Genomic DNA, 23,157 nt, shown 5'->3' with positions numbered 1-23,157 from the left:
TTTTTGGTTTCCTAGGGAATCAATGGATACCAGGAATGAAGTGCAAGATCAGAAAGGTGTAACATGTTCAAGGGGCCATTTTGTCTATTCATGTTCCTGTGTTCTTATATTTTGAATAATACAGCAGAAAGGTTTCACAGATGAAATACTGTGATGTACAAACATCGGGAGGACAATGATTCCAAACAGTCATCCTTTCCAGAGTTATCTTAAACAGATGAAAGCAATTCCTTTGGCAAATCCAGAAAAGCCAATCTTCAGGAAATGAACTATGGAAGTTCATTTCAGCATAGCCCTTCTACCCAAGAAGTGAACAGAGAGAGTAAAGAAAATTAGCAAACATTTTGCAGTCTAAGCTGCCTACGGAGGCTGCAGTAATCAGGATGCATTAATGGAATGGTGTACGGTGCTGGGCTTATAGCATCGTTAAACATTTTCAACTAAGGTTACTTTGAAATAGGAAAAATAATAATTCTGGTGACTTCCCAATGAGACTTCCAACCTACCTGCATTTTGTAATAGTCATTGCAAAGATAATCAAAATAAATTTCAATGCTTTTACTGTACATCATAGCATTGTGTGGAATAGCATTCCACTTCTATAACATGATCTGACTTTCCCATCCTTGTCACCTCAAAACTAGACTATTCTAATGCAATTCTGGCTGATCTTCCACATTTAATGCTATTAACTTATGATCTACCAAAAAATGCCCCACCTTAACTCACATCAAGTTCTTATCCTGGCTTTCAAATTCCTTCTTGACATTGCCTCTCCCTGTTTCTAATCTTCTCTGGCTCAACAATCCTTCAGGTATGTGCCATTCTCATTCTGATCTTTGTGCATCCTAAATTTCAATCGCTCATCCACTGGGTCTGACTGTCTAGGCCCCATGGTTTAGTACACACTTCTCCCTATTACTCTCCACTACATTTTCTTGACTGTAAAACACTTAAAAATGTACTTATTTGGTCAAGCTTTCAATCATCCAATCTTTTTTCTTTAATGGCTCGGTCCATGCTTTTCTTTGTAACGTCTCTATGAAGCATTTTGAGATATTTCATTATATTAGAGATTCTACATTATATACTTAATGGTAAGGTCCTGGGGAGTGTTGCTGAACAAAGAGGCCTTGGAGTGCGGTGTCAAAGGTAGATAAGAAGTGAAGGTGATGTTTGGTGTGCTTTCCTTTATTGGCCAATATAATGAGTATAGGAGATGGGTCTCCCTGCTACAGGATGGATGGATGCGAAACTTGAAAGTGTTCAGAAAAGATTTAGAAGGATGTTGCCACCACTGCAGGGTTTGACCCGAGGAAGAGATTGAATAGGCTGGGGCTGTGTTCCCTTGTGTCAGAGACTGAGGAGTGACCTTATAGAGACTTATAAAATCATATGGGGTATGGATAGGATAAATAGACAAGGCCTTTTCCTTGGGTTTTTTTTTGGGGCGGGGGGGCTCCAAAACCAGATTTAATGTGAGAAGGGAGAGATTTAAAAGGGACCTAAAGCTCAATTTCTTCATGCAGAGGATAGCGCATGGATGGAATGAGCTGCCAGATGAAGCGGTGGACGCTGGTACAATTACAACATGTAAAAGACATCTGGATGGGTATATGAATAGGAAGGGTTTCAAGGGATCTGGGCCAAATGCTGGCAAATGGCACAAAATTAATTTAGGATATCTGGTCAGCATGGACTAGTTGGACTAAAGGGTCTGTTTCCACACTGTACATCTCTATATCGCTATAAATTGCTCGTGTAACTCAGTGACCTTCAAACTGTTAAATATTTAAGAAACCAGACATTTGATTTAAACCATTTGTTACCAAATTAACACAGAATCTTGAAATTCGTATAAGGGTAACAGAAAGAAAGAATTCTTTCATAATAGCAGCAGGATACAAGATACATTTTAGAATTCAAAAGAGGTAGATTTTGCAATACCAGTTTAAAAATACATGTTGAAATGCAAATCGCAAATTTATAAAAACTTTAGAATGTATATGCTTCTCTGCAAATTTAAAATTACTAACTACTATATATCTTAAATATACTAAATATATAAGAGCATCACAGTAACAAACAAAATAGTAGCTCTTGCGACAGTGCGAGCTCCAAATTTCTTTAGTAATGAAGGATTTTCATGAGTTTCTTGGTGTTACCTCAAAGACTAGTATGTTGGAGTTGTAATTGATACCTAATATTTTTAATGTCAGTGTATAAATACTCCCCTAGATTTCTAAGGGAATATAAAGCCAACCTTGTGCTTTTGACATACCTAATTTAGCCTCTCCACATCATCACGTATACATTGATCTTGCCGATACTCACCACCATATTACTGAATACCTGCAAAATTGACTTAAATTGCAAGTTGACAGGTAAATATACTTGTAGACTGCACAATATCTCCAGATTCAAAAAGTACTTAGCCACTTTCTACAAATGCATTTTCTGCTTGTTGAATGATTGCGATTCTCCTACTAACAATGTTGATCAAAGTACAATAGACCTTTAAACTGTTGAACATAGGGAAGAAAAGCACATTTTTTTTAGGAGTTCCGCAACCAGGCCTGGTCTGGTATCTTAAGCAATCAATTGATAATTAATCTCAACACGGTAACAATGTCGGTGCAGGAATTCTGTCTAGCTTCTAGATTTTCCTCACTACAATCACTCTGCATCAGAACTATCCAAAACTGTGGAATTAAACAATACGTAGTGCTTTACCAAGAGAATAAGTGTGAAGCTGGATGAACACAGCAGGCCAAGCAGCATCTCAGAGGAACAAAAGCTGACGTTTCGGGCCTAGACCCTTCATCAGAGAGGGGGATGGGGTGAGGGTTCTGGAATAAATAGGGAGAGAGGGGGAGGCAGACCGAAGATGGAGAGAAAAGAAGATAGGTGGAGAGGAGAGTATAGGTGGGGAGGTAGGGAGGGATAGGTCAGTCCAGGGAAGACAGACAGGTCAAGAGAGGTGGGATGAGGTTAGTAGGTAGGAGATGGAGATGCGGCTTGGGGTGGGGAGGAATGGACGGGCGAGAGGAAGAACAAGTTAGGGAGGCAGAGACAGGCTGGGCTGGTTGTGTGATGCAGTGGGGGGAGGGGGAAGAGCTGGGCTGGTTGTGTGGTGCAGTGGGGGGAGGGGACGAACTGGACTGGTTGTGTGGTGCAGTGGGGGGAGGGGGGATTTTGAAGCTGGTGAAGTCCACATTGATACCATTGGGCTGCAGGGTTCCCAAGCAGAATATGAGTTGCTGTTCCTGCAACCTTCGGGTGGCATCATTGTGGCTCCTGCAGTGCCACAATGACGCCACCTGAAGGTTGCAAGAACAGCAACTCATATTCCTCTTGGGAACCCTGCAGCCCAATGGTATCAATGTGGACTTCACCAGGTTCAAAATCCCCAGTTCCCCACCGCATCCCAAAACCAGCCCAGTTCGTCCCCTCCCCCCCATTGCACCACACAACCAGCCCAGCTCTTTCCCTCCCCCCACTGCATCCCCAAACCATCCCAGCCTGTCTCTGCCTCCCTAACCTGTTCTTCCTCTCACCCATCCCTTCCTCCCACCCCAAGCCGCACCTCCATTTCCTACCTACTAACCTCATCCCACCTCCTTGACCTGTCCGTCTTCCCTGGACTGACCTATCCCCTCCCTACCTCCCCACCTATACTCTCCTCTCCACCTATCTTCTTTTCTCTCCACCTTCGGTCCACCTCCCAATCTCTCCCTATTTAGTCCAGAACCCTCACCCCATCCCCCTCTCTGATGAAAGGTCTAGGCCCGAAAGGTCAGCTTTTGTGCTCCTGAGATGCTGCTGGGCCTGCTGTGTTCATCCTGCCTCACATTTTATTATCTTGGATTCTCCAGCATCTGCAGTTCCCATTATCACGTAGTGCTTTACCACTAAGTTTTGAAAAAATAAATCAATGTTCAAATCGTAACTAAAACCAAGAATACAACTTTGCCTATTATCAACCATTAAAGTGCTTCAACAATGGAAGTTTCATTTGCATAGTGACTACTTAGAGGAGTTAAATAGTGTTATGGATTCAGCAGACTTACAAGTTGATCACTATTTGTTGACAGATCATTATGACATAACCTTTTGGTATTTCACTCAACCTCTCCAGACTGCAGGAGCAAAGACACTCTAGACTAATCTTTGTATCAGAGATAATGGGATAACGGGTCTCGGCCCACAACGTCAGCTTTTGTGCTCCTGAGATGCTGCTGGGCCTGCTGTGTTCATCCAGCCTCACATTTTATTATCTTAGACTAATTTTTAATGGCTTTTGCAAACCTGGAGAAAATATTGTACTTTGGCCTTTAATGAAAACAGTTATGATTCTGTGCACTTTTCTGCAAGCCAACTGCAACAAAACTATCAGCACTGGGACACTTACATTAAAACACATTTGGATAGCAGCAGTTTGAAAGAATGAATGCCCATGCTTGTGACCTCTACATTTATTCAACACATGGGAGCCATTTGAATTCTTGCTAATTCATGCATTTCCAAGTTCAACTTTTTCACTAAAAAAAAGGAGGGCCTGAAATTTACATGCAAATACAGCAGTCTTACTTCAGTTTTGTTTTCTTTGCTTTATTAGTTTTATCCCCTTATCTCCTTAAGGCAGCAACTCTTGCTGAGATGGAGTTTCAAATGCACTGTACATGCTTTCTTATACTTAACCTAGGTGTCTGTTCTACCTCTGGCAACAAATCTATGCCATTATTTTACACTGCTTTCAACTGTGTTGTTAACAGACAACCACACACATTCACTTTGCAGCAACAGTCAACAACGTTTAAATGTGTTATAACTAAACAGAAAAATACTTAAGATAATCAGCAGGTCTGGAAACATCACTACAGGGAGAAGCAGTTAACATTCCAGGTTCTGAAGAAGGTTATTGATGGAAACAGTAACACACTCTCTCCTACAGATGCTGTCACACCCACTGGGCACTTTCAGCATTTTCTGTTTTGATTTCAAATTTCCAATATCTGTCACATTTTGTGCTCAGGTGTGCCATGCTGGCACATTATTTCTATTCCTTGTGGTATTGATGCAAAATGCACAACCCCAGTCAGAGGCAGGTTAATGCAGTACATTAAATTGAGGCTGCTTATTCGCATGGCTTAATTCCACACCAGATTCTACTCCACCAGGCCAAAATTGTGCTTCATTGATACAACAGAAAATGTAAACTAGTGAAATGCAAAGTAGTGAACTCAAAGACTGTAGGGGCTTTAAAACAAAAATTTAATACTGTAGTACAATGTAAGTGCTGCTCCAATTGTTATCTGCAAAGTGAAAAAAAAGGACATCATATTTTCTAAGATAATAAAATGTGAGGCTGGATGAACACAGCAGGCCAAGCAGCATCTCAGGAGCACAAAAGCTGACGTTTCGGGCCTAGACCCTTCATCAGCTCTCTGATGAAGGGTCTAGGCCCGAAACGTCAGCTTTTGTGCTCCTGAGATGCTGCTTGGCCTGCTGTGTTCATCCAGCCTCACATTTTATTATCTTGGAATCTCCAGCATCTGCAGTTCCCATTATCTCTGATACATCATATTTTCTGTTGGTCCTGGTGACTCATTAAGATCTATCATTATTTTGCTTTAGCTACCTAGCTTAACTTTTCACCATCTCATACACCTTGACTTGGAAGTTGAGATTTACATATGCTTTAATATAATTTATTTTAAAGTTTAAATTTTAGCCAGTGGCATAAGGGTTTTGGTCTGGGTGCCTAAAGGAGTTTAATGATTAACATGTAAGTAACAATTGAGATTTAGTTTTTAAAAAAGTGTGAATGCTCCTGGTGTACAATTGGGGTGTGTATTCACTGGAGAGTTTATCAACAAATAAAGGTAACAGTGTAATGCACTCAGCTTTCAGTTTAGATGGTCAGGGACTTTTTCCCCTTTTGATTAGGGAAAGGCCTATAGCTTAGAATAAAATATTTGAGCTTCAGTTTGGGCAGTTTTGCACAAACTGAATGTATGAAACAGTTGCTTCTGAAAAAGGGAGGTACTTTAGGGCTATAACAAAAGAGGTTATCACAGTGTAAGAGATTTATTTTAAAACTTCTAGACCAGATTTTTTGATTAAAACTCTGAAGGGATTATTTGAGGCTAAGAAAGTCTAAACACAGTTGTATGAAGAGACAATTCTCTGGTGTATGTGAACAGTAATGAGATGCTGTTAAGATGAACAGGATTGTAAGATTATTTTTCTGTTTTGAAATCTTTAAACATTTAATAAGAAAGAAGTTTTGTTTATTTTTACTTATCTTGATTTCCTTTACATAGTGGTACACTGGTTAGCACTGCTGCCTCACAGCCCAGGTTTGCTTCCAGCCTTCGGTGACTGTTTGTGTGAAGTGTATATTTTCTCTCCACATCTGCTTCGGTTTCTACCAGGTGCTTCGGTTTCCTCCCGCAGTCCAACAATGTGCAGGTTAAGTGGATTGGCCATGCTAAGTTATCGCAGTGTCGAGGGATATGCAGGCTGCATTGTGGCAAATGCAGGTTGGGTAAGAGATAACGTGGGTCGCAGTGGGATGCTCTTGGAGAATGGGTGCAGATAGGACTGGTCGAATGGCCTCTATCTGCACTGTGGTGATTCTATGATTCTGTAAAAAGACTAGCTCTACTTTTAAAGTCAAGTCTGTACATTTGTGTTTCAGTGAAAGACCATCATGTTGAAAGTCAAAAGCAAAATATGGTTTAAGAAAGATAATGGGAACTGCAGATGCTGGAGAATTCCAAGATAATAAAATGTGAGGCTGGATGAACACAGCAGGCCAAGCAGCATCTCAGGAGCACAAAAGCTGACGTTTCGGGCCTAGACCCTTCATCAGACAGGGGGATGGGGAGAGGGTTCTGGAATAAATAGGGAGAGAGGGGGAGGTGGACCAAAGATGGAGAGAAAAGAAGATAGGTGGAGAGGAGAGTATAGGTGGGGAGGGGATAGGTCAGTCCAGGGAAGACAGACAGGTCAAGGAGGTGGGATGAGGTTAGCAGGTAGGAAATGGAGGTGCGGTGGGAGGAAGAGATGGGTGAGAGGTTAGGGAGGCAGAGACAGGCTGGACTGGTTCCTGCAGTGCCACAATGGTGCCACCCGAAGGTTGCAGGAACAGCAACTCATATTCCGCTTGGGAACCCTGCAGCCCAATGGTATCAACGTGGACTTCACCAGCTTCAAAATCTCCCCTTCCCCCACCGCATCCCAAAACCAGCCCAGTTCGTCCCCTCCCCCTACTGCATCACACGAACAGCCCAGCCTGTCTCTGCTTCCCTAACCTGTTCTTCCTCTCACCCATCCCTTCCTCCCACCTCAAGCTACATCTCCATTTCCTACCTACTAACCTCATTCCACCTCCTTGACCTGTCTGTCTTCCCTGGACTGACCTATCCCCTCCCCACCTATACTCTCCTCTCCACCTTATCTTCTTTTCTCTCCATCTTCGGTCCGCCTCCCAATCTCTCCCTATTTATTCCAGAACACTCTCCCCAACCCCCTCTCTGATGAAGGGTCTAGGCCCGAAACATCAGCTTTTGTGCTCCTGAGATGCTGCTTGGCCTGCTGTGTTCATCCAGCTTCACACTTTGTTGTATGGTTTATGAAGCCAGGTTTCAGCGGTGGATCTCACTTCTCCAGTAATATCAGGTGTGATCATAACCTTCATAAAATTCCCCCTCAACTTTCTTTGCTGCAAGGAGAACACTACTAAACTAACATTGTAGCTAAAATCTGCCATGTCTGGAACCATTCTGGAACATTTCTTCCACATTCTCTCAAAGACAATCACACCCTTCCAAAAGGAGAGAAAAGGGAACAAGGGACAGACAGAAAAGTGGAGTTAACACCACAATCACAATCATGATCTTACTGAATGGTACTGAATAATTAAGGGATGAAATCGCCTATTCTCACCCCTATATGTTAAGAACTCATGAACACTTGCATGGTGACCAGTATTGGGCACAATAAATATGACCTAATCAGAACTTCATAAACTTCAGCATAATTTCCCCAGTGTTCCCTAAACCTCGATTTATGAAACCCACAATCCTGCATGATGTCCTGCACACGCACTCCAGTTCTTTCCATCTGGACACACACATTAGAACTGTGCCATTTTGTCTATACTGCATCTCCTGACTCTTTCTACCAAAGTGCATCACTTCACACTTCTTTGTATGAAATTATATCTGCCATTTATCTGTTCATTATTAGCCTACTCATATCCTGTCAAAGTTGCTTATGGTCCTCACTATTCTCATTCGAGCTTAGGGACATGATTTGAGAATTCAGGCCAGAAAGTTCAGGACAGATGTTTGGAAGCACTTCCAGCTACAGACAGATGTTTGGAAATTTCTTCCACAAAAAGCAGTGGATGCAGGATCAGTTGATTCTAAATCAGAGGGGTAAATTTTTATTTAGCAAAGGTATTGAGGGATATGGGCCAAAAGCAGGCATATGGAGTTAGGCTACAGATCAAGCATGACCTCATTGACTGGTGGACCAGGATCAAGGAGCTGAATGGCCTATTCCTGTTCCTATGTTTGCCACACCTCCAAATTTGGCATCACTGCTTTTGAAATTTTACCATATTCCAATATCCAAGTCATTCCCATAAATAAAAAAAAAAGCCATAGCAGTTGTGGATACCATTGCCTCCAATGCTCAAGTCTGAAAATCAAATCACTTACTTTGGCACTTCTTAGGTGTTTCTTTCCTGAAGCCAATTTTATTAGTTTAAGTTGACACTAACTCTCCTATTCAATAAGCCTCCATTTTTTTTTCAAAACTAACCTGTCCCTGAGGGAGGATTTCTAAAAGTCGGTGTCAAAAAGACAAAGGTGAGGGCACTCTACCTAAATGCACACAGTATCAGCAGCAAGGCAGATGATCTAAAAGGCACAATTGACACACATGGGCTAGATAATTGCTGCTACAGAAACATGGCTATATGGTAACCAGGACTGGGAACTGAATATTCGCCATCTAGAAAGGGCAGTCAAAGAAGATGGAGTTGCACTGATAATAAGGGTTTGGGTCAGTAAGTAAGGAAGGGTGGGTCCCAGATTGGAAGAAAAATGTGTAATCTATTTGGTGAAGCCAGGAAAGGGCAAGGAGCAGCAGGCATTTTTTAGAGTTATTTATATGCAGCCAAATAATATGCAGCATGGTATTAATCAGAGAGAAGCATGTAGGATGGACAACACAATAATCAAGGGTGATTTCAAACTGCATATTAACTAGATAAACCAACTGAACATCCTCACTGTGGAGGACAGCTTTCTGGAGTGTATTGTAGTATTCAAGTGGCTAAGTTGAGGAGATGGCTGGAGGACAGGCTATTTTAGATCTGCCATTATGCAATGCTGCAAGATTATTACACTACTTAATCTTAACATAGTGAAACATTTAGGAATGGATAACCACAACATGATAAAATTTTACGCTACATATAAAGGTGAGATAGTTCAATCTAAAGCATGGGTATTAAATTTGAATAAGGAAAGTTATGAAGGCGTGGAGGCACAAGTTGGATGAGATGGATTGTAAAGATACATTAAAATGAACGACTGTACATAGGCAAAGGATAATATTTAAAGAATATTACATGGCTTACAGGAACTATATGTTTCTTCAAGATGCAGAAAAGACCAGTCAACCCTGGTTGACAAAGGAATTTTAGGATTGTACCAGTCTAAAATAAAAGGCCTGTAAAGTTATCAGAAATCTGAGGGTTGGGAGGTATTCAAATATAGCAAAGGACTAAGAAATAGATAAGGAAAGGAAGACTTTAATACAAATGTAATCACTGAAACCACAAAAGACTGTAAAAGCTTCTATGGACACATAAAAAGCAAAAGGTTGGCTAAGACAAATGTGGATCCATTACAGACACAGTCAGAAGAATTTATAACAGGGAACAGAGAAATGACAGAAGCTCAAACGATTAGTTTTGTGTCAATTTTTACAAAGGCAGGTACAAGATATCTCCCAGTCATAGAGATCCAAGTGACTTGGGAGAAGAAGGAGTTAAAGAAAATTAGTATTAGTAAGACAACCATAGTGGATAGGTTAATATGATTCAAAGTTGATAATTCCCCAGGATCTGACAGTCTACATCCTAGAGTATTAAAGGAGGTGGCTATATAAATACAGTCATTGCATTGTTTGTATAGATTCTGTGGAAAACTGTATGGATTCTGGAATGATCCCTGCAAGTCAGAAACAAACAAAAGTCACTCCTCCATTTTAGAAGGGAGCAAGACACATACCAGTGAACTAGAGACCTGTTGGCTTTCATCAGCAGTAAGGAAAAAGCAGGAATTAATTATAACAGCTGGGATAAACAGAGATAATGGGAACTGCAGATGCTGGAGAATCCAAGATAATAAAATGTGAGGCTGGATGAACACAGCAGGCCCAGCAGCATCTCAGGAGCACAAAAGCTGACGTTTCAGGCCTAGACCCTTCATCAGAAGGGTCTTGGCCCGAAACATCAGCTTTTGTGCTCCTGAGATGCTGCTGGGCCTGCTGTGTTCATCCAGCCTCACATTTTATTATCTGGGATAAACAGACACCAGTTTTAATGATCTCACTGGTAATAATTAGCATGGATTTGCAAATGAGAAATCTTGTTTAACATAAAAACAGATTTCAGGGCATTACTAACAAAATTGATAAGGGGGGAGTCAATTGACAAAAGCTAGTTGGTCTTTCACAAAGCTTTTGATAAGATCCCCAGAGAAGGTGTGTTAGAAAAACAAAGCACACAAGATAGGACGTAATGTACTAGTACAGATTAATGATTGACTAACAGGCAGAAAAGAGAGAGATTAAGTAGGTAATTCTCAAATTGGCAGGCTATAACCGGATACTGCAAGAATCAGCACTTGCAGCCCCAACCTGGACGTGGGACCAAATGCAATATTTCCAAATTTGGAGATGATACATCACTAAGAGGGAATGTGTGTTGTGAGGAAAATGTAAAGAAGCTTTAAAAGGATTTGGATAGACTTAGCCAGGAGGCAAGAGCATAGATGATGGAATACAATTTGGAAAAACGTAGGTATGTCCACTTTGGTAGGAAGAACAGATATACAGAGTACTCCTTAAATAATACATGGTTAAAAAATGTAGACATGCGAAGGGACCGATAGGTCCTTGTCAATAAGTCACTAAAAGGCCAATATGTACACGCAGCAAGGTAATAGGAAGGCTAATGGAATGTTAGCCTTTACTGCAAAGGATTTGAACACAAGATTTGCTTCATTTGTATAGAAGCTGAATTAAAGCCACATTTGAAGTAGCATACACAGATTTGGTCTCCTTACATCAAGGAGGATATACGACAGAATAAAAACCAAAAGAACTGCGGATGCTGTAAACCAGGAACAAAAGCAAAGTTGCTGGAAAAACTCAGCAGGTCTGGCAGCATCTGTGAAAGAGAAAACAGAGTTACCGTTTTGGGTCCAGTGCCCTTCCTCAGAACATGGACATACGACAGGTTCACCAGTCTTTTTCCCAGGATGGCAGCCCAATTTACTTGTACACTGTACTTGATTGTGTAGTGCGTACCCAGGGGTAAGATTTTACCAATGAGCAAGACACCTGTTCCCCTTCCCTCTCTCATCAGCCTTCTGCAGTCATCATTCCCTCCAGGGCAGCCGAGTCCACTCTTCCTTCATTCCCAATACGTCCCTGCATCCTGACGGCACCTCCTGCTGTATTTGTGGAAGGTGTTGAAACCTGTCCGTTTAGTTCTTTTCTCCTCACCCTCCAAGGCCCCAACACACCTTCCAGGTGAAGCAACACTTTACCTGCACGTCCAAAAAAGAGGGCCAAGGAAGTTCATTCTTTAAATATAGTCAAAGTACAAATACATGCTGACTCCGCTTAATTAACTGAAACTGTCCAAGAATCTTGATTATTTTATCCAATAATGCTTTTTAAAACATTTCCCACACTTATGATGTTACATGGTCCAGCCACTAATCATCAGGCCTATCTCTGCACCATTTTCTCCTCACTTTTGCCACTGTCCAATTAATTGGCATCCTGTCTGCTTCTAGAACAGATTAGAAAGTTGTGGCAAGTCTTTCCACCATCTCCCAGATTCTCTCAGTCGTCTGGGATGCAAACCATCCAGATCAAGAAACTTACAAACTCAAAGCAGAGCTAGCGCCTCCATATTTTCCATGAATTTTCACCCCCATCCATCAACCTTACCGCCTCCACTTCATAACAGTCTGCAGGTACTCTCTTCTTCAGTCAACACTGATCGAAGAACATATCGAATAAACTAACATTGTCCTGCACCTCTAGCCATATAATCACCCTCTTTGTCCCTGATCGGAGAACAGTTATATCTGTGATCTGATTGAAACAGTTAACTTGGCGACATAATTATAGAATGAAATGTTCAAATGAGCTCAAGGGAACAATACAAGGATGTCAACAAGATAGATCAAAAAGGCTGTGAAAGGCAAAGAGGATTTTGTTGGCTCCACATTGCTATTCTGCTCAATGGAAGCATCTTTGGTGCACTATGAAGAATTGGTACTGCACATAGAAAGTAGAAATCAGGAACTATCATTAGTACAAGAGTAGTGCGAGAACTATTGGATAGTGTTCACTCATGTGCCATACATACTCTTTCAATAAAGATCTGACCCTTTGGTATTGCAACTATATGCATGTGTAGACTGTTGTTTCAAATAACAAAATAAATTAGCAGAAAGCCATCCAGCACCAACTAAGCCACTACTCAGATTCAAGGCAAAGGAAATATTAAGGGAGGCAAGCTATTTCATAATTTCCAACTACAAAACATTTTCTATTTATCAAGAAAGTAAGAGTGAAATTAGTGCTACTTACCAATCCCTGAGTTGGCTCCAGTGACAATGACAACTTTGCCACTTAGGTCTCGACCGTGTAGAATTTCCATTGCAGCACTGTTCCCATCATATCTCTGCCGAATATTTGGTTTTTCAGATGCTTCTTCAACAGTAAATGCTAAGCGTGGATCCAGGTACGTGGTCCTTTTATTTATATGACTAAGAGAAGAGATGTTGTAGCAACTTTTATGATTGATGTAAAGGAGAGATCTGAACATAATCAAATGGGGACACAAAATAGGCAAAATAACAATTCTACCCTGCTGCTTTTACCCATTCACTTTCTATTCATACACATCAAATTACCAAATTAAAACTGATTTGGGGTATTACCTTTACCACAAGTAGAATTTTCTCTTAGCCAGAAACAGCTCTAAACCAAATCTGCTTTCTCTGTAAAAATTACTGGTTTAGACTGTGAATTTGTTGCACAAGGTGATTCTCAATGCTGCATTCACTCTTTTCAGACAGGGTACCTATAAAAACTAATTAAAGGAATTTCCCCATCACCAGATCCATTCTCATTAGGAAAGATAAAGATAAATTGTTGAATAAATTGTTGGATAATGTCCAAGGTTCTCGATACTGAGGAAGACAAAATTAAAAGTTAAAAGTGAAAAAAAAAGTGTGTGGAATGTTCAATTCTTCGTCACACCATTTCAGTAGGGGCATGTGGGTGAGGAACCCAGTATGACAAAACTAGGCTTAGTTTTGGTTCCTTAACTCAGCCACAGCATTAGCATCCTGTTTCCCCATTTTCTGGGCAAACAAAGAGAGAGAGATCACGTACCAAATCTGTCAAAAAGAAGAATTCTCAAAAATATCTATTACAATCCCATTCTCCCCACTATCACATCATCCTGAGCCGAAGGGTAGGGTTAAACATTTATATACTTACTCAACAAAGTACACTTGACCATTATCATCTGTTTCTCGTTCCCAACCATATGGCAAATCTGTATCACAAAGAGTACAAATTTTATGCTAACTTAAACAACATTAAATTAATATCCTCTACTGTAACTCCACTGAGGCACTGTGAGCACATGGGATTTTTTTTAAATTCATTCATGAAATGAGAGTAATGCTTGCAAGGTATTTGTGACTCAGTTTGGAGAAGTGACTGGGTTATTTTCTTTACAGAAGATCACAAGGGTATTTATCACAGGCATTTGAAATCACAAAAGATGTAGAAGTGCAGGAGAGAGAATTTGTTCTGACCAGGTAAAAAATTAAAAACTCATGGATGCAGACTTAATGTGACTAGCAAAAGAATCCAAAGAAAATGAAGGGAAAAACTTCCTTTTTGTGTAGTAGGATCTGGAATGTACTGCATATAAGTATAGTACAGACATATTAAATTATAGTTCAAAAAGAGAATTTGATAAGCACCTGAAGAAAAAGAATTTGCAGTGTTACTTGAAAAGGGGAGGGAATGGGACTGATTAAACTGCTCTTGCAGAGTAGTCATGGACTTTATGGGTCAACTGGCCTCCCCGAATGCAGGGAACATTCTGATTTGTAGTGCATTTATATAATTTGTGATCTATAATTTAAGTATAACATTTTCAGACACTCAAACACTAAGTTCAAAGTTTATTGTACTGAGTATGCAACACTCACAGGCTAGGTCATATTTTGCAGCAACTACAACACACTAGAAAAAGCTTAGTCCCCATAAATGTCGGGCTCAGAACAGAGAAAGCTTCCACTTTGCAGCATAGTTATAGTATTTAGCCATCTGACTAGTTTCTTAAACTTAGAGGTGGGAGGAAAACAACCTTTGTACGCTTTTGAAAAATCTAAGTTGGTATAATTAGTTTATAAATCTCCCATAGCATTATTTAACATTTATAATCTGCGGCACAAATGTCATGTTTAAATGTGAAAACTGAACTGTATCCAATGTGGCCCATCATTTGAAGCCATTACTCAAGGAATCCTTTTCAGAGAGTGCTCTCAGTAGTAAAAACTTGAAGTTAATTGGAAGACAATTCAGGCTGAAGTCTTTCTTTATTGCCAGAGAAGTAAATCCTGGCCCATGCTCATGAGAAGTGACCAAGTTAACAACAGGGAGAGAGAATACCGGGCAACTGTCTACTTCTCATACCTGTTGCTGTCTGAAAAGGAAACAGACCCACTTCAGAAATATAAAAAGACTGGCAATGCATGAAATAGTACATGTATTCTGAAACACCTGTAAAGAACTGATCTTTGTGTTTTTTATACTTTATATATCTCAAAGTTACAAACATTTCAGTTCTCGACATGCATTTTCAATTATTTGGCAATATCACAATACATTAGTTCCCCTTACTCATATGAACGTGAACCATTTCCTAATAAACGAACAATAGTCTGTTTGTTCTTAGAGCAGAATTTTTTTCCAGTCCTGTATAAAAACCATGCCTCCTCATTGTGATTTTGATGCTACAAAGGAGCACAGAATGAAAAGAATAATACAATTCAAGCTATTTGCCAAAATATGTAAGAAGTGGCAACTTCAGTTCCTAACACAAACCTTGATAGTTTTTTGAGCTTTTGGAAGTAATCACTTTTCTTTTGCAACAAAAAACAACAGTAGGTGATCAAAACAACGTCACCGAAACCAAACACTGCTGAAAATCACAACGGGTCAGGCAGCATCCACAGAGAAACAGCAAGCTAACACTTTCAGCCTAGATGACTCTTCATCATTGTTTCATATTATTTGGGAAACAAACAGGAACTTTCAGCAAGCATCCATGTGCAGCAAAATGCCAATATCCATACATTTTCCCAAAAGGTGTGATGTTCCTTTGCAACCTTTCAGAAAGTGTGTAAAATTAAAACACATAGGATTAGGAGTAGTGTATTGAGATGGACAGAAAACTAGTTGGTAGGTAGCAAACAAAACAGGAGGAACAAGTCAGTCTTTTTCCTAATGGGAGGCAGTCACTAGTGGGGTATGAGGGGGATCAGGGCTAGGTCCCCAGCGATTCACTACATATATTAGCGATTTGGATGAGGGAACTAAATTCTTGAGTAGATTTGCAACTTGGGGTGTGGATGCTGTGGTTGGTTCACTAGCTGAGCTGGTTTGTTAGTTCGCAGACATTTCATTACCCTGCTGGGTAACATCATTAGTGCAGTCTGCGATTAAGCGCTGTGTGTTTCTCCGCCTGGTATTTAAATGCTGGGGTCCGTTGGAGTTGGTTACCTCATTTCTGGTATTTCTTCGCAGTGGTGTATATATAGAGTCCAAACACAAAACACTACAGCGCTTCATCGGTGGCGGCACTAAATGTTGCACAGCAGGGCAATGAAACTTCCGCGAAATAATAAACCAGCTTGCGAGTGAACCAACCACAGAAGGAACTAAAATTCCTAAATTTGCCCATTACAAAGCTAGGAGGGAGGGTGAGCTGTAAGGAGGATGGAGCAATGCTTCAGTGAGATTTGGACAAGCTGAGTGTAGGCAAATGCAGAATAATGTGCATAAATGTGAGGTTATCCACTACAGTAGTAAAAACAGGAAGGTAGATTAATTATCTGAATGCAAATTCCTCTGAATGCAATTTGCAGCCAATGAAATCTGGGTGTCCTCACACACCAGTTGCTGAAGGTAGGTGGGCAGGTGCAGCAGGTGATAAAGGCTGCAAATAATATGTTGACATTCATAGCAAGATGATTCACGAACAGGAGTGGGGATGTTTTGCTGCAATTATACAGGGCCTTGGTGAGCCCACACCTGGAATATTGTGCGCTGTTTTGTATCCTTCTCTGAGAAAGGATGTTATTGTTACACAGCAAACGTAAGAACTAGGATCAGGAGATGGTAATTCAGTCCCTCAAGCACATTTAACCAAGTCTCAAATTCTCAGTAAGCATAACTTTTTCATTTTGTATGCAATAATTCAATTCAAATCAATTTCCTCCAACAGCTGCTCATACAGAATTATCATGATTTTCAATCTTAAGATCTTGGCCAAACCTAATGAAATATACATCTAATCAAAAAACTTAAATGCCACAGATCAGCAGTGAAAAATCCTGCAACTCACTGTACACGAAACTGTCTGCATAGGAAATGGCATCCAGCCCTTTGACTTGATCCAACGCCATTCAATGAGATAATGGGTGATCTGTGGCCTAACTACATATACCTGCCTCTGAAATAGCAAGAACTGCTGATGCTGGAGTCAGAGATAACAAAGTATGCAGCTGGAGGAACACAGCAGGCCAGGCAGCATAGGGGCAGCAAAGCTGACATTTTAGATTGGTCAGCTTTCTTGCTCTTCTGATGCTGCCTGGCCTACTGTGTTCCTCCAGCACAACATTTTGTTACACCTGCCTCTGACCTAGATTCCTTAACAGCTTAACTTAATTCTAAATGTGAAATAGATAAATTGTTATTAACAACTGATCTAACATCAACTGCCGTTTGTGAAAGAGAGCTCCAAATCCCTACCTCTGTGATGCAGAAGTGCTTCTTAACATCTTTCCTAACACTCTGACCCTAATTTTACGCCCCCTAGTTCTAGAATTTCCAACAGAAATCATTTACTTTTATCTACACTATTTTGTTGCTCATATCTTGAAGACTTTAATCAGATCCCTCCATATCTAAATTCTACAGAAAACAAGCCTACTTTGCATGATCTTGCCTCATGACTTAAAACCTGCTGTCTTGAACTTCTTTAATATCAGTCATTACCATCTTGCCCATGTCTTGGGTTTCACAACCCATGAATGTGTAAAAAGAAAATTTGTGCTAAAAGAATCATATAGATTGTTTTAATATTTTAACTTTGTGATTTATAATACGCACCTCCAGCTACACGTTTCTTTTTCCCGGTTTTGGGATGGTCCCATTGGGTCTTCAGCTCAATATGACTGTTGAGTAAAAAGAAAATTGTAAAACTCGTGGCTTAAAATTCTTTGGTGATTTACCTGCAGATCAAAACATAACATTTGTAAACAACCATGAAACAGAAAGACAAACCAACGTAAGGAGCATAACAGAATGAATTCAGTGAAAGCAAAATTGTAAACTATAAAAATGCTACAATGATACTTCAATACAAAAAATTATTTTATTGTATGTTATTTTATACAACTTCATAACCCAAAATTCGATCCTCCGCATCCACACTCGGCGCAAGTGGCTGCCAGTCGACAGCTGAAATACAGAGGCTACTCGTTCTTGCTCTAATGCAACCTTCATTTCCGTACATTACAATGATCCAACTAAACTGGAGGTGGGAGGCACAGATTGAGGTCGGAGGGACTGGAGAAGGGAAACTATGCTGTGTTAATTTGTCATTTTAAAACTTAGCTCAGTTTGACCCTTGGCCACAACACAATCTGATTTTAAATAAATATTAAACGGAATGAGCCACACATGATACTGACACTGGCTGAAAAACCTAGTATCAGAATAATGGGTTACACACTTACAAGTTAGACATTTCTTAACCTAAAAAGGATTTTAAATAACTTCTTCACCCTAGAGGGCTATATGCATGGGTGAATTAATTAAAGTATGAGACTTAAACAGTGGCCTAGGAAGAGTATCCCATGGAAGTAGCACTTACTGGCCGACAATGTTAAAGTGCAGTACAATAATTTGCTATTTTGGAGGACAATACAGCCAACAATAAATGGCTAAAGAAAGAAACAAATAGGGAAACAAATTAATTTTCAAATCAACCTATGATTGTGATATTGTAAGTCGATTTGCTGCACAATGAATCAGTGGATCGTAAGTGACAAAATGGTGAAGACACGGTTTTCTGCAAGAAAGTTAACCAAGTATGGAGGTGGAGACATGAGATTAGTTATCAGCAACAGATGGTGTTATCAAAAATACAACTTCTTTTAAAATTTACTTTGCTAATAATAATGAGAATCATAAATAACAAGTACTTTCCTATGACAAGACTGTGAACCATACTGAAAATCATTTGTTGCATATGAATATCTGAGCCATATTTGCTGGTCTGCTAAACTTGAGCTCTATACTGGAGGTTAAGCATCGCTTCAAAGTTTCATTGGATTTGCAACTCCAACAGACAGATTTTTAATCTACACAGTCTTGCACATAAACAGATTGGGCAAGGAGAGCACTGTAGGAGGTGGAATATTAATGAAATAAAACACAGTAGCTTCGTTGCAGGGCATTTTTGTCAAGACATGAAATCTTTCTACTCTAGCTTCAAACAGAGTCAAAGTTATCCAGCACACAGACAGACCCTTCAGTCCAAGTCAGCCTAAACTCTAGTCCCATTTACTAGGATTTGGCCCATATCCCTGTAAACCTTCCTATTCATGTACCTATCCAGATGCCTTTTGAATGGTGTAATTGTACCAGCCTCCACCACTTCCTCTGGCAAATCATTCCATACATACATCTCGCCAAGTGAAAAAGTTGTCCCTAAGGTCCCTTTCAAGTTTTCCTCCTCTCACCTTAACTGATGCTCTCTAGTTTTGGACTCCCCTACCTTGGGAAAAAGACCTTGGATATTCACCCTATCCATACATCTCGTGATTTAATAAGCTTCTGTATAACATCCGACGCTCCAGGGAAATTAGCCCCAGCCTATTCAGCCTCTCCTTGCAACTTCCAATTCCTGGAAACATCCTTGTAAATTTTTCAAGTCTGTCAATCTTGTGATGATTTCACAAATCCGAATACTAAGGGTAGGAAGAACTGGAGTATTTATAAATAGAAAAACAAGTTTAGAAATAATTATTGGATTTATATCCTGTCAGGTATTTCAGTCCGTTTGAATGACAGCTAATTTTAAAAGCATTCAGAGTATACTGAGGGAACTATTCTTCATTCCAGGAAAAGAGAGTCAATATGATCACAGAATTTTAAAACACCTTTGAACAAACATGAAAATGAAAAACAAGTACGTTACCAAAAGCTCTCATTCACCAAGTAATAAATAACACTCAGTATTTCGATTTTAATTAAAAAAGAACTCATTTGAGCTTCGTGTCTTGACTTCACATATGCATTGATTTAATACAACCAGTTCCTCAGAGTGCACAGTGAAAATCAGTGCCTGGCAAAAGCTCTTTTTGCTAAATTCCATTTTAGAAGCAGTTAGCTCTGGTCGGAGAGCCAAGTGTTTTGGAAACAGACACTTGTTTTGTTTTATCCAAGCAAACATGACAGCAGTCAAAAGTTGAACTACAGCAAGGCAAAGGTAAACCATACTACCTTTGAAAAGGGCAAGGTAAAAATACAAGAGCCTGCTTCTTTTGTTCTTTCCAGTTGAGTTCCTCTCTCCTCCCAAAAGGCAAATGATAGGCACAGAGATACAATTCCACATAGTAGTATGATTTCTGCTGTGGCTATCAGAAATGGCAGCTTTTTGCTCAGCAGTAACAAGAAAGCCCAGGCAATCTGCCGTTACAATTATTAAAAATTCAAAAGCCACACCTCGACTTTCACATACATCTGCACTTCAAAGTCAAATATTCCCATTATGGTGGCAAAGGTAAAAGCTGCTAGATCACAAATTCACATTCAGCCTTAAGAAATTGGATAGAAAGAAGGAAAACTTCTTCCAGGAGATGGATTCCAGGGAGTAGAGAAAAACAGTTAAAATAAAAGCTTAGAAGGGATTGCAAGTTATTGCTTGGACCCAACAGAACAAAAATAATTCAATTCAAGTACTATTTATCTTTCATTGATTTATAGATTTGCTTTCAAGCAATGAAATCGATGTTTGTTTACCTTAAAAACTCTACTCATGGGAAATAGAACAGGCAATGATTAAAAAGTTATTTATGCTTTTTGAGAAGTGATTCTACAAAATCATATTAATAAGATGGCCTCAACCCTAACTTTTTCTTATTTTAAAAGGCAAGTGCTCGGCATTGCATTCCGGTTGTAATTTAATTGGTCAAACTACCAGTGGTGAAGCAAAATGCACTTCATTTATGCACTATAGTTAAAATATAATGAAAGAAAATGAATTGGAATAAGTTTTAACTCTTTGAAAAATTTTAGAGAATAACAGATTATTTAACGACTGAACATTAACTGTTTCAATATAGTAGCATTTCTGGTAAAGGCAAATTCAGTGAGATAGATTGTCTCATGGGCAGCACGGTGGCTCAATGGTTAGAACTGCTGCCTCACAGTGCCAGGAATCCAGGTTCAATTCCACCTTCGTGCAACTCTGTGTGGAGTTTGTACATTCTTACTGCGTCTGCTTGAGTTTCTTCTGGGTACTCCGGTTTCCTCCCACAATCCAAAGATATGCAGGCTAGGTGGATGGGCATGCTAAATTGCCCCGTAGTGATCAGGGACGTTTAGATTAGGAGGGTGAAAGGAGGATAGGTCTGGAAGGGATGCTCTGAGGGTCGATGTGGGCTCATTGGGCCAAAGGGCCTGTTTCCACACTGTAGGAACTCTACGATCTATAAAAAGTGACAACTACTGTACAACCTGACACCCACTGTCCTTACGAATGTTGCATGAGAAATTCTACAGAATTGTTATAGAGCAGGTGGCAGCCAATGGTCCATCACGTCTGCACTTCCAGCTCTCCGAATGAGTATTAAGACTTCCTCCCATTACAACAGTAATAGTAATAATCATAAACCTTCATCCACTGAACCTGCTTCCACCATACTTCCAGGCAGTGCACTCCAGACCCTAACTACACGCAACTGTCAGGCATTCCCTTCTCACAAGGCCAACTTCTTGAAATTTGTGGGAATTCATTAAATTAAAAATTAAATTCAATGAAGTTACAAAACTTTAAACTTTTTTTCTTAAGTATAAGAATCAAGAGAAAGTACTTAGTAAATAGGCAAGGTATTTTCCCAGGGGAGGTGGGGTGTGACAGTTTAAGGTGCAAGGGGAAAGGGGAAGATCTAAAAGGGACCTAAGGGGCAACATTTTCACGCAGAGGGTGGCGCAGGTATTGAATGAGCTGCCACAGGAAGTGGTGGAGGCTCGCTCGATTACAGCATTTAAAAGGCATTTGAATGAGTATATGAATAGGAAGAGTTTAGCAAGCTATGGGCCAAATGGGACAAGATTTGTAGAGGATATGTGGTCAGCAAGGACGAGTTGGACCCAAGACTCTGCCCCTGTGTGGTATATCTCTGCGACTCTTAGACATGAATAAGTTTCAGCAATTTTTAGCTTTGCAGCAGGAGACAGATGCCTTTCTAACAATTTACAAGGGGCCTTTTTTCTCTCCTACCCCCCTTCGTTCCCTTTTTCTCTCTCTACTCTCCACCCCTCCACTTCCTAACCTTACCCCCCACCCAATCATTCCTTCCAGACACCTCCTATCCACCCAACACTCCCCCTCACCACACTGCTTATTCCGCACCCGTCCTCTCTCCCAGCCTTCCACCAACTTCCCACCACCTTTGCCCTCGTCACCCCTCACACCCCCAGCCCTCCATCACTTCTCCTCCCACACCTTTTCTTCTCAGCTCACTCTTTTCTCTCACGCCCTCCCCATCCACCTCCCATCCCTCCTCTTGATCCCCCTCGACTCAGCCCTCACCCTTACTCCTCTCAACCCCTCCTCCTCACGGCACTCACCCTTCCGTTTCCTCTCAGCCCCTGCTCCCATTTCTACCCTTTTCTCTCCGACTCACCTTTCCTCCTCAGTCCTCCCCCTCCTGCACGCCCACATCCTCCCCTTACCCCTCCACCCACCTCACTCCTCTCAGTCCTGACCCTTCATCTCCCACTCCTCAATTCCCTACTACTCCCCTTTATTTTGTTACTGGACTTCGTGATTTCCTTACTTGGCGTAGTAAATCCAGCCGTCTTTTGTGGTCCTCTCCTCCCAGCCAGGAGGCAGTTCATCCTCACTGTCGGTGTCGTCCAGCCCCGCATACTTCAAAGCGGCCATCGTCCTAGCAGGTTCACACCGCAACTGCCAGACTGTTTACCTACCTCACTTCCGCCTCCCCCACCGGAAACAACCGCCATTGCGCATGCTCGCCCGTCACCCTGGCATGCTGGGAGTTGTAGTTTCCTCCACCGGTGTCTAAGATCGGTCTACTCTCAGAAGCCAAATGGTGCAGTTGCTAAAAATCCGACATAAACAGAAAAGTCTGGTGAAATGTTTAACTGAAGAAGCATTTCCTTCAATGCTCATTTTTTTTAACCATAGATTGGGATAAAAGTAAAATACTGCGGTGCTGAAAACCTAACGTTGGTACGAGAGCTGGGAGCTGTAGGAGGCAATTCAGC

At 40.7% G+C, this 23,157-nt stretch overlaps 1 protein-coding gene across 3 annotated transcripts in view; it reads right to left on the bottom strand.

The window, feature by feature from the left end:
• The window catches only part of wwox (WW domain containing oxidoreductase), a 1,033,547-nt gene extending 1,010,686 nt beyond the window's left edge, over positions 1-22,861 (bottom strand). For all 3 annotated transcript variants that reach the window (XM_048546270.2, XM_048546271.2, XM_048546272.2), the window contains exons 1-4: positions 22,707-22,861; positions 17,746-17,810; positions 13,834-13,891; positions 12,916-13,094 (exon numbers count right to left, since the gene is read on the bottom strand). In XM_048546270.2, the coding sequence (XP_048402227.1) occupies positions 12,916-13,094; positions 13,834-13,891; positions 17,746-17,810; positions 22,707-22,813 (409 nt within the window). In that variant the 5' untranslated portion in view covers positions 22,814-22,861. The remainder of the gene's footprint in view (positions 1-12,915; positions 13,095-13,833; positions 13,892-17,745; positions 17,811-22,706) is intronic.
• Between the last annotated feature and the right edge of the window lie 296 nt (positions 22,862-23,157).

This window comes from Stegostoma tigrinum, chromosome 16 (genome assembly GCF_030684315.1).
Source record: "Stegostoma tigrinum isolate sSteTig4 chromosome 16, sSteTig4.hap1, whole genome shotgun sequence".
Taxonomy (NCBI): Eukaryota; Metazoa; Chordata; class Chondrichthyes; order Orectolobiformes; family Stegostomatidae; genus Stegostoma; species Stegostoma tigrinum.
This window is presented reverse-complemented; position numbering and strand designations above follow the sequence as displayed.